This window comes from Pelophylax lessonae (genome assembly GCF_965119305.1).
Source record: "Pelophylax lessonae genome assembly, chromosome: 11".
Classification (NCBI taxonomy): Eukaryota; Metazoa; Chordata; class Amphibia; order Anura; family Ranidae; genus Pelophylax; species Pelophylax lessonae.
Genome location: NC_138778.1, coordinates 236,842,683 through 236,855,016, shown reverse-complemented (window position 1 = coordinate 236,855,016; position 12,334 = coordinate 236,842,683). Strand labels below are relative to the sequence as shown.

Below are 12,334 nucleotides of genomic sequence, written 5' to 3'. Positions count from 1 at the left end.
GAAGGTGCTTGAAAAGGTGGGTAGTGGATGGAACCAAGGGACGGTGCTTGGAGGTGGGTAGTGGATGGAATCAAGGGACGGTGCTTGGAGGTGGGTAGTGGATGGAACCAAGGGACGGTGCTCAGAGGTGGGTAGTGGATGGAACCAAGGGACGGTGCTCGGAGGTGGGTAGTGGATGGAACCAAGGGACGGTGCTTGGAGGTGGGTAGTGGATGGAATCAAGGGACGGCGCTCGGAGGTGGGTAGTGGATGGAACCAAGGGATGGTGCTCGGAGATGGGTAGTGGATGGAACCAAGGGATGGTGCTTGGAGGTGGGTAGTGGATGGAACCAAGGGACGGTGCTTGGAGGTGGGTAGTGTATGGAACCAGGGGAAGGTGCTTGGAGGTGGGTAGTGGATGGAACCAAGGATGGTGCTTGGAGGTGGGTAGTGGATGGAACCAAGGGACGGTGCTTGGAGGTGGGTAGTGGATGGAACCAAGGGACGGTGCTTGGAGGTGGGTAGTGGATGGAACCAAGGGACGGTGCTCGGAGGTGGGTAGTGGATGGAACCAAGGGACGGTGCTCGGAGGTGGGTAGTGGATGGAACCAAGGGACGGTGCTTGGAGGTGGGTAGTGGATGGAACCAAGGGACGGTGCTTGGAGGTGAGTACTGGATGGAACCAAGGGACGGTGCTCGGAGGTGGGTAGTGGATGGAACCAAGGGATGGTGCTCGGAGATGGGTAGTGGATGGAACCAAGGGATGGTGCTCGGAGGTGGGTAGTGGATGGAACCAAGGGACGGTGCTTGGAGGTGGGTAGTGGATGGAACCAAGGGACGGTGCTCGGAGATGGGTAGTGGATGGAACCAAGGGACGGTGCTCGGAGGTGGGTAGTGGATGGAACCAAGGGACGGTGCTCGGAGGTGGGTAGTGGATGGAACCAAGGGACGGTGCTCGGAGGTGGGTAGTGGATGGAACAAAGGGACGGTGCTTGGAGGTGGGTAGTGGATGGAACCAAGGGACGGTGCTCGGAGGTGGGTAGTGGATGGAACAAAGGGACGGTGCTTGGAGGTGGGTAGTGGATGGAACCAAGGGACAGTGCTCGGAGGTGGGTAGGGCCCAGAGACAAGGGGGGACTCAGAATGGAGGAGTTCCTGCACCTATTTATTCTCTGAGAAGAAAAGCCCTGAGCATAATAATAGATAATATGTCCGGGAGCCCAAGAAAAGTTGGAAACTTGGATAGAGAAGATGATGTTTGGCTCCAGGGTTCACTGGAACATCTTTGGAACACGGACACGCTGTGTCTGGAAGTATGGACTGAGTAGGAAAAAGGCACAAAGAGAGAAAATCCCCAGTGGGACTTTTTAGGTCTTAAATCGTAATTGAAATACTAATCAAAGCAAAAAAGCGAAAATGTTTATATAAAAAAATTTTATTTTATTTTACACAAGTATAAAAAAAGGTCCCACTTCCAGGCTGGTCTTGACTCCCATCCTGCAGGAGGTCTACACATCCACCCTCTTTTTCTTCATGAATCTTTCCATGGCGGTGTTTCTTTTGCCACTTAACTACAGCTAAAATTCCTTGCCTATCAGTGCCTTTGGCCCTGGGTTTTTCCTGCCATTTACTTGGTGGTCTCGCTGATCCCCTCGGTTTGTCCTCCTCCCTTTTCTGCAATTGGGATTATGTCGTACCTCCTTCCAACTATCCAGAGACCGGATTGTGCAGATCTGATTGTCATGTATGGCTTTATCTAATTGTCATGTATGGCTTCATCTGATTGTCATGTATGGCTTCATCTGATTGTCATGTATGGCTTTATCTAATTGACTTACCATCATTATAGGTACTTTGTACTCCACAAAATATGTTCCACACCCCTGAAGACGGATAACCTCCAGATTGAAGAATATAATAGCGCACACATACACAGAAAAGAATTGTTTTTCAAATCTTGCAAGGCTATTTAAATACACCGGCTCTTATGAAGTAAATATGGGGATTTGGTCCCACCGTACGGCCATACTGTGCTTAAGCCCACCACTGCGTCAAAGTACCCCATTATCAGTGGGTCTTACACTATTCATAGAGAAGATAATCCCACTTCTCAGAACCATAGGGCATTACTCACTCCTGTCATGGGAAAAGTTTGCAGGCTGAAGATTCCTCTGCTAGAGCTGCAATGAAGGGACCCCTCCTGGAACTGCTCACAGGTGGACAATGCTAATGAGGCTTTAATGTGGGAGAGTGGGGTCCTCCGCCCATAAGTCTGGTCAGGACTATAATGAAACAAAAAAAGATATTGGGGGGCACACCCTAAAACACACAATTCTCAGGTTGTTGCTGATAACCTCCAGAAACGCGTTGGGTGTATTCATTATTACCATATGTGTCTTTGCCTATGTACCTATATACAGATATGATGATGTCATTTTAGGGCTAGCCACCCACACGTTGTCCTATGTCTTTATGTCATCTTTTGTATTTCCCCCTTTTTTATACTTGTGTAAAATAAAATACATTTTTTTTTATATAAAAATTATCGCTTTTTTGCTTTGATTAGTATTTCAATTACGATTTAAGACCTAAAAAGTCCCACTGGGGGTTTTCTCTCGTTGTTCCTATGTTTTGGGATGCAGTCATAGTTACATAGTTAGTGAGGTTGAAAAAAGACATCAGTCCATCCAGTTCAACCTATGGTGTGTGTGTATGTTGTACATTGTATACCCCCTGTATGTTGTACATTGTATACCCCTGTATGTTGTACATTGTATACCCCCTGTATGTTGTACATTGTATACCCCTGTATGTAGTACATTGTATACCCCCTGTATGTTGTACATTGTATACCCCCTGTATGTTGTACATTGTATACCCCTGTATGTAGTACATTGTATACCCCTGTATGTTGTACATTGTATACCCCATGTATGTTGTACATTGTATACCCCCTGTATGTTGTACATTGTATACCCCTGTATGTAGTACATTGTATACCCCTGTATGTTGTACATTGTATACCCCTGTATGTTGTACATTGTATACCCCATGTATGTTGTACATTGTATACCCCCTGTATGTTGTACATTGTATACCCCTGTATGTTGTACATTGTATACCCCTGTATGTTGTACATTGTATACCCCTGTATGTTGTACATTGTATACCCCCTGTATGTTGTACATTGTATACCCCCTGTATGTTGTACATTGTATACCCCCTGTATGTTGTACATTGTATACCCCTGTATGTTGTACATTGTATACCCCTGTATGTTGTGGTCTTTAAGGTGTCATCTAATAGTTTTTTGAAACTATCGATGCTCCCCGCTGATACGACTGCTTGTGGAAGAGAATTCCACATCCTTACCACTCTCACAGTGAAGAACCCCCTACATACTTTAAGGTTAAACCGCTTTTCCTCTAGTTTTAGTGAGTGGCCACGTGTCTTATTGTATCTCCTTTCTCTGAATAGTTTGTTCCTTATGCTAGGGTCACCAGTACAGTATTTGTACATTGATATCATATCCCCCCTCAATCTTCTCTTCTCCAGAGAGAATAGGTTCAGTGCTTGTAGTCTTTCCTCATAGCTGATGTCCTCCATTCCCCTAATTATTTTTGTTGCCCTTCTCTGGACTCTCTCCAGTTCCAGCACATCCTTCCTGAGGACCGGTGCCCAGAACTGGACAGCATACTCCAGATGTGGCCGGACCAGAGTCTTGTAGAGAGGGAGAATAATCTCTTTATTTCTGGAGTGAATCCCCTTTTTTATACATCCCAGTATTCTGTTGGCTTTGCTTGCAGCGGCTTGGCATTGCATGCCACTGCCAAGCCTGTTGTCTACCAGTACCCCCAGGTCCTTTTCCATCCTAGACTCCCCCAGAGGTCCCCCCCCCCCCCTAGTGAGTAGCTTGCTTTCTGGTTTCTGGCACCCAAGTGCATTACTTTACATTTTTCAACATTAAACCTCATCTGCCATGTAGTTCCCCCCCCCACCCCGTTATTTTGTAACGGTCTTCTTAACTAACTACATATTCCCCCAACCAGCCCTCTTTAGAGTAGGAAAAAGGCAGTCTATAGTGCTCCCTAAAAAATGATTTGTATTTGATACCCCATTGCTACAAAATCAATATCTACTGACAAGGGTATAATCATAATGGGGTGAGCAGAATGCTTTTATATACTGTACATAGCCATGTATGGTATACTGTGCTTCCTATGTCAGGAGATACAGTGACCTGTGATCTGCTGCAACCTGCAGTAACCAAGCTTTAATTAAACTGGAATTAAATGAATTAAAGACAATTGGTCCCTTTGGGTTGCACATTGCTCTTTGCCGGATTGAAAAAGTCTGTATAGGCAAAACATATTATTCAATGCAGACAACGTGAGGGTGCCCACCATAAGTGGAGCAGATGTCCATGGATATCTTCCATGCACTTTGCCTGCACAGCTGGCGTCCGCTCCTGCCAACGAATTCACAGGAAGTCTAAATCCCCGTCTCTCTTCATGAACAGCCGCTGCCACACACTGTCCATGACCCTGGCACTTCTACATTCTTCACTTTTAGACAAAACATCCCACTCAATAAACACGATACATCAGATAAGATCAGCCAAGTCTAGTCTGAATATCCAACAAAGAAGTATGGCTCTTCTACAATACCAAGAACCAAAACCGTACAGTAGTATTTGTTCCCATACTGAATACAGGAGTCCAAGGAGAAATAAGAGGAGGTAAGGCAGAGTATCAGGCCTGAAATGTAGGTGAAGGGGGAACAAGGATGGAAAGAACGAGAGAGGGGATCTATCCATTCCTCACCCATCCGCAGTGCTGTTAGCTGAGATTTATCCACACAGGTGCATTGAAAGGTGGCTCCAAGGTCCACAGAGAGAGAGAGGTGTTCCCCAGACTGTTGTGTATTCTGATATCTGATTAAACTTCAACCAGGAAACCGTCTCTTCCTAAAGACCTCACATCTACAACCAAAGGAAGAACCTTGTATGGGCATTATATTATTTCTAACTTTAGCTGCATGAGAGATGGTTTGTAAAGTTCTAAGGTATAATAACAAAGCTGCTGGTTTTTCGGGTGCTGAGATAGTGTTTAGCTTGTGAATATTTGCCATTCCGGACCAAAAGGAGTAAAACATATGGACAGGGTACCTTGTTTTGCCCTACGTGGTCGGCAGGTGCCACCATCAGAGCTTTTTTTCAGCGGGAACGCGGGGGAACGCAGTTCCGGCACCTCCAGAACTGAATATATGCAATGGCAAAGGGTGCTGGGGTGCGATGGAAGGTCTACTGATGCTGGCTTCTGGGGGATCTATTGTTGCTGGAGGGGATCTATTTTTGCATGGCAATCTATTGTTGCGGGTGGGGGGTCTTTAGTTTCTGGAGGGTCAATTGTTGCTGGAAGGGATCTACTGTTTAGGGAGGGGTCTACTGTTGCTGACTGCTGAATAGTCTGTTGATACTGGCTGCTGGTAGATCTGTTGTTGCTGGGGTGAGGTCTATTGCTGCTGGCTGCGAGGAAAGTATTTTATTGTCATCAATACTAACTTCCATACAAATTACTTAGTACTATAAAATTATACCTGGCTCTATATTCTCTAAAAGGAGACGTACAGGGAGTTGGGTAGGGTGTGGAACCAAGGGTCGGTGCTCAGAGGTGGGTATGGGTGGAACCAAGGGTCGGTTCTCGGAGGTGGGTATGGGTGGAACCAAGGGTCGGTGCTCGGAGGTGGGTATGGGTGAAACCAAGGGTCGGTGCTCAGAGGTGGGTATGGATGGAACCAAGGGTCGGTGCTCGGAGGTGGGTAGGGGGCGGATACACAAAGTGACTTAGAAGGGGGGAGTTCCTACACCTATTCTCTGAGAAAAAAAGCCCTGTGCCACCTAATTACAGAATGAAGAGTGTCTTCTACAACCTAGTGAGGATCTAATTCCCCTCACACCACCCGAGCTTTAGGTCAGCATTCATGGAACATCATTGTAGGGACAGGCAGGGGTTGAGGGAAATACCCATAACTTCTAGTTATTCCTTTCCATTAGCATCATCCTCATTCCTGTGACCCGTTTGTTGTTGGCGTGGTGAAGGACATGAAATAACATGGAATAAACTCTTTACAGTCATTTCATTATTCCTCTGAATGTTGCTCTTGGCTTTGGGGCAACAATTGTATTTATTCATCAGCCCCATCTGTGTTCTGGCCTTTAATGTGAGACAGAGAAAGCAAACATTGGGGCTGGCTGGTTACAGAGGAGGGTGTGCTATGCTCACGATGCTGCCAGCTCTCATTGCAGAGGTGACCAAACTCCAGGTGACTGCACGAGTTCTCATGTCAATATCAGGCTGATGTGCTGCCAAATTCCCCTCATCAACCGTATTCCCGCTGTTCTGAAACCTAAGAACCCTGACACAATGGGTGTAAATGGCAGCCAAGTCACTTAAGCAATTCCTGCAGCATGCAAATACTTGCAGAAAACCTTCAGTCAGGTTGCCAATGATTAGTAAACTTCTAGATATATCGCGTTACATTCACTTCTTATTTGTTGTACACTTGTCCCTATATTGCGCTGTTGGGCCCCAGTATGGAGGGCCCAGCTGTTATCCATCAAGGAATTTGGTTAGATTCTACTTTGTGCTCAGATCTCTTCATGTGAGGAATGATGATGTGTTGTGTGGTAAAGAGCAACCAGCAAACCCTAACCCTAAGATCCCAAACAAGCTCAGAAGACCTGAGGTCAATGGGCCAATGTTGACCATGTCTGATGCAGATTGTAAGCTGTGGCAAACACAGTCACTGTATATTGTCCTTCGTGTATGCATTATGTTTATTGCATGTGTATACCTTTAAGAACCAAGTGGTTGTAATGTGGATCAAACAAGCCATCGGTATTTTAAGAGGATTCAGGGTGGCCGTCGTTCGACTACGGACCACGCGGCGGTTGTCCATTTTGGATCCTTTGTTCGTCCGGCAGTATTTGATCGTCGAGCGCCTGCAACTAAAATCGGCTACTCGACGGCACGAATACCGCTGGACTTCCATACCGTTCAGGAGCCCGGTAATGTGGTTCCCTAGGTTCAATCGGTAGTTTGAAGTGAACTCAAATGTAAAATGTATTTGGTACGGCGTTCGGCTATTTCAGCTGGGATCTGAGTGATACTCTCACGAAAGGTGTGCTCAGACCCCAGCTATCTACCGATCGTCCACTCGTTTAAAGGTACCAAATAATGGAAGAGTTATGATTTTTAATGTATTGCAGATGGCTAGAAAATGGTAGAAGTGTTTCATAGACCCATGCCAGTGGGGTGGGGTTTGTTATTGTGAATACCTGCATTCCATTGTCCTATTGTTCCTGTCTGCCTTGTAAGCTTATTATGGGATGTGTGTTTGTGTGGGGGACGGCTCAAAGAGGGAGGGGTTTTCGCAGAGTGTAGATCTCTTGTGTTTTCAATAAACAATTCATTCGGGTTGACTCCCAGCCTATGTGTCGTCTAGTTCTTGGGAGGGAAGGATGGTATAGTGCTACCTGGATTGTTGCATGCTGTACCTGCCTATTTGGATTATTACCTGTTTTCCTGTCTACCAGCGGAGACCCTGTCGATTAAACTACTTCTCCGCTACACAAGCCTTCCCTGCGTCTGTAGTCAGGATATCTCCATCAAACATCTACCTATATTTATACTATTCCTCCATGTAGCTGAGCTTTCTGGAGAAAAGTAACACACAGATGGTGACCTGGTCCTCTGTGTTGTGAGGAGACTTCAGGGAGTCACGAAAATCCATCCAGTATAATCACATGAGGCACCAAGCAGCTTTTATTGTATTGCCATGAGTAAACTGTGTGGATAAATGCTTCTGGCCTCTTATACGAATATAAACCATTTGTGTTTTCCAGAGTTAATGCCCATAACCTCTGAACAGTGAATCACAGCCATACTTGGAGGACACTAATACTGCAAAGGACCTCCTGAGAATTCTCAAACACTCCAGAAGTGGAGATTCTTCTCTTTCCAGGCTCCTCTGTGTCTTCAATGATTGCCCAGATCCAAAAGGATAGATCTGCAATTCTGATATTGTTCTTTGTATTATAGGGATATCTCATCCAGTCTTTGCTGAATTTAAGCAATAATGATTCCATTCTCCTCTGCCCTGATGACCTCATTGGTCACACTCTTTCTATGTGTGCACTTTAACCTCTGGCTTTCATACGCCACCTTGGAAAACAGGAGCTACAAAAAGCCCAACATTATCATCATCTTAGCAGATGATATGGGATGGGGAGATCTTGGTGCAAATATTGCCTCAGAGACGTCAACAACTCCAAACCTAGAGAAGATGGCTTCCCAAGGATTAAGGTAGGCATGTCCTGCTTTATTGTTCATAAGATTTTAAGGTTTCCTCAGATGTTGCTTTTGTTTTCCAAATTTGAAAAAATAAATCTCTGAACCAATCTCTAATAAATACCTACCTGCAGGTAGGTAAAACAAAATGAAAGCATATTGTGAGGGATTAGCTCGGTGGCGGGTGTGGATGACCCCTTGGGGGGTGCGTTTTCCCAGAGAGGTAGCCGACAAGTGCTTGCAAACAAACAGTGTGGTTTATTAAATGGTGTTTTCTTCACCAGGCTGTATGCAGCAAAACATCCAAAATAAAATAAAACAGAAAATAAATCCTTGCCTCTGTGGGCGGCTACCTTCTCACAACTGGAACCTGCCTAAGTGTCTGTCTCCAACCTACCGCCGGGCAGACTTCCTTGTCCTACAGCGGACACTCAATAGTCCTTTTATAATAGCTTCACAGGGCAACACAGTCCTTTGTTTCTTTCACATCAACAGTTCGTCTTCTCACCTTTGAGACGTATTCACCCTTGGTTACCGTCCCGGGCACACATCACTCCGGGGGGGTCTTCTCCCAGGCCCACACATCCTGTCGGGAGGCACACGCTGACTGTCCTCCTGCTCCCAGCCCACATGGCTTCAGGACACAGCTTCTGGAGGCAGCAAACAATAGGAATTTCTCTGAACAAATTATAGAGCCTTAACTCCCTCATTCTGAACAGGTGAAGGCCTTTCAACTTCCTGCTGGCTAGCTCTGTAGCCAACACCCTAAATTAATTAATGGACTTTCTAAATCAGGTAGAAATGTATCTCCTTCCTGTGACTACATTCCCAGATTTAGCTGACTTCCTGTTACATACCCCCCCCTCTTGTTTCAACCCTAGGGTTGGGACACAGATTTCCAGGCACGCATGTGTCAAGCACTGCTGACTCACTGATAAGCCTCCTATTATCTTCAAGCTTCCGGATGAAACTGTTTTGTCATCTTCATTGACGGATTTCTCATAAATGCCACACAGTTTGTCTCTCATCTCATATACACATTCTTCAACTGCATTTTTGGCATCATTTCGCTCCTTCTCGTTTCTGTCATCTTCATTGACAGCTTTCTCATAAATGTCAGACAGCTTGTCCCTCATAACCGTCTGTCCAATCCACCATGGAGGACCGTGATCCATAGGCAACTCAATTGGGCTAGTCTTAATGTCTTCAACATTCTTAAGACGCCTCTCTCTGCAATCCATAAATGTTTTCCACAAAACTTTGAGAACCTTTGCTTCACTAAGCTTTGTTCCAAGTAGGGACTCTTGACATCCCTCTGTGACTTGAGTTGCCTCTCCATACAGCTGTACACAATCATTGACTTTTTGTTGTAAAAGGGAATGATCTTCCTTCTTGAGCTTTGCTTGCTCTAAGATGCTGTGCAGAGGATTTTCCAATTGAGACAACAGGCTGTCACACATTTCTTCAAAGTGACCCCTGTTCCTTTTCCCAGAGATATCAATATCATTCAAACATTTCATATTCATAGGCAGATCTGAAGCATTTGCACTCATCAACTTCTTAAACTTTTCGCCCTCCTGAGCGAGTCGCAGTAAAGGCCTACTACTTGATTTGATATTCAGTTTATATTTCTTGCCAAACTCTTCACAGAAGTAGCCAACCAGAACATCATCAACTTTCCTTCCACCAACATAGGGGTCAAAGGCAACAACACAGTTGAACCCAGCGATCTGGGTGGTATCCATTATAGACCTCCTCTCTGCATCAGTGAAGAAGCATGGAACTGCAACACATTCTTTTACAGGTTTCTTCAATGCACTTTCTGCTGAACTATTTGACTGCTCAAGGTCACCTAGTTCTTTTTCTCTATCTGAATTCCACATGGAATGCATCTCAAGATCACGATCAAACTTCTGCCACCCGTCTTTCACCAGTTCCATTTTGGAAACACTCCCTGAAAGGCACTTATTCATTTGCTTCACGTTTTCACCAACAGCCTTAGTTTTCCCCACTAGGTTTTCAGCCTGAACTGAGAAATCATCACATTTCTTACTCAGCTCCTTTGTTTGCTGAAGTTCTAATGATACATTTTCCAATGCTTGAAGTTTTTGAAGGAACGGTTTATTCCAAAGGGGTGATTCAAGCCACATGTCGTCACATTTCTGAGGCTCACTCAGGACAGACCCCAAAACACTGATCCTTTTAAAAACTGCATCAGGCACACTATCCCCTCTTTGGGACAGATCCTCTGTTGCCTGGAATTCCTCTTCCAGTTCCTGCAACGGAATCTTCATCTCTTCTAGTTGCTGTTCTAAGGCTCGCTTAGACTTTTCTAGCTCCTGAACGCTTTTCACAACATCATCCTTGGAGCTGACCAATTCTTCCATTTCTGTACGCAGCTGTTTAACACTTTCTAGTTCAGCCTTACACTCTAGAGCTTCCTCCAAAGAGCGAGCCAAGAACAGGGCTTTGCTCTCGTTATCACGCACCTCCGTTTCTGCACGTGCGCGTTCTTCTGCATATTTTGCAGACACAGTCTTCTCTTCACCAAGCATCTGATCAAACTTCTTTTTCACATCTTCAACACACTGTAATGAACCAACGCTTTCTTCCATGCGTTTTTTCATATCCGCTATCTGAGCTTGCAATGTTGCGACTTGCTCTGATAGGTTTTTCTTTGCTTCCGCCTCCTCTTTTAATTGTTCCAGGAAGCCATTTTTCTCATCTTCCATTTGTTTGAGCTTTGTGCTAAAACTCAGCCTTTGACACCTCTCTTCCTGTAAGAGTTCCTGCGTGTCTTGCAGCTGCGATTCCAAGATAGAAAAATCTTCCGCAATTTCTCTAGATTTGCTGTCTGCTTGAGAAAGCTGATTTGTAACATTGTCCAACTCAACCTGCAGTCGGTTTGCCTTCTCTGACAGCTTAGCACACAATCGGTCACCTTCTGACACCTTGACTTGCGATTCCAGAAGCTGTGCCTCTACTTTTTTTCTCTTGTGTTCAGACTCTCCTTTTCCCTGCATAAGAGCTTTCACCTCACTGGCTAGCATCTGGGAATAAGAATGTAATTCTGCCACACAGGCTTCTTTCTCCTTTAACTGCTGCTGGACACGTTGGGCTTCCCCTTTCCAACTTTCACAGTCCGCACGCCATTCATCTACCACATTGCTCAAAGTAGTGAGCTCATACACAGTACTCAGTAATTTAGCCTCTCTTTCACTTTTCTCTTTGTCGCTGAGAGACAATGTCGCTTTCAGAGCAACATTCTGTTCCTGCGACTCCTGCAGGTCTATTTTTGTAGCTCCCAAAGACTGAAGACTTTTTTCCAGCTGATTACGCAACTCCAACATATCAGCCATACTTTGCTTCTGCAAAGTCTGAATTTCACTTTCCTTTTCCATGAGGATGGTATCTTTCTCCATTATAGTCTCTCTGCGTTTTTGCAACTCGACCAAAAGAAGAGCAGTGGATTCTTCCCACTGTAACACATGAGACTTGAGTAGTTCATTCATTTCCTGCAAGTTTCTATGCTCCATTTTAAGCAATTCCAAGGCTTGTTCCTTTTCTTCCATTTTCCGTTGCAAGGCATCCAACTCAGCCCTGCACACATACTCGGTTTCCTCCAAACCGATGGCCTCCATTGGCTGCTGGCGTCTCTGTTTCCAGCCTGCCATGCTCTCTTGATGAGCCTTTTGTTGAGCTGCAAAGCTCCGCTGAAAATCCGCATTTGCCTGCTGTTGAGCTGCATTTGCCTGCTGTTGAGCTGTATTTGATATAATCAGATGTTTCAACATCTCCTCCATTTTGAGCTTACTTTTCATCTGAGCACACTGCGTCTCCATAGCAGTTTCATCAGTGTTGCTAGGGACAACAACCTTCCTCTTTAGTAGACTCTCTTTAGGCATGGATGGGGCTGGTTCAGACGGTAACATCCCCTCCATCCATAGAATCCGGTCTCTCATTTCATCTATCTTTGCATTTTTCAGGCGTTTGGACCGCCCCAT

The 12,334-nt window shown here is 45.3% G+C and overlaps 1 protein-coding gene across 2 annotated transcripts in view; it reads left to right on the top strand.

Moving 5' to 3' along the window:
* Positions 1–7,930: 7,930 nt before the first annotated feature.
* Positions 7,931–12,334, top strand: part of ARSG (arylsulfatase G) — a 38,310-nt gene continuing 33,906 nt past the window's right edge. The window contains exon 1 of one of the 2 annotated variants that reach the window (XM_082272404.1): positions 7,931–8,345. In XM_082272404.1, coding sequence (XP_082128530.1) covers positions 8,119–8,345 — 227 coding nt within the window. In that variant the 5' untranslated portion in view covers positions 7,931–8,118. The remainder of the gene's footprint in view (positions 8,346–12,334) is intronic. The other variant, XM_082272403.1, reaches the window with a different exon arrangement.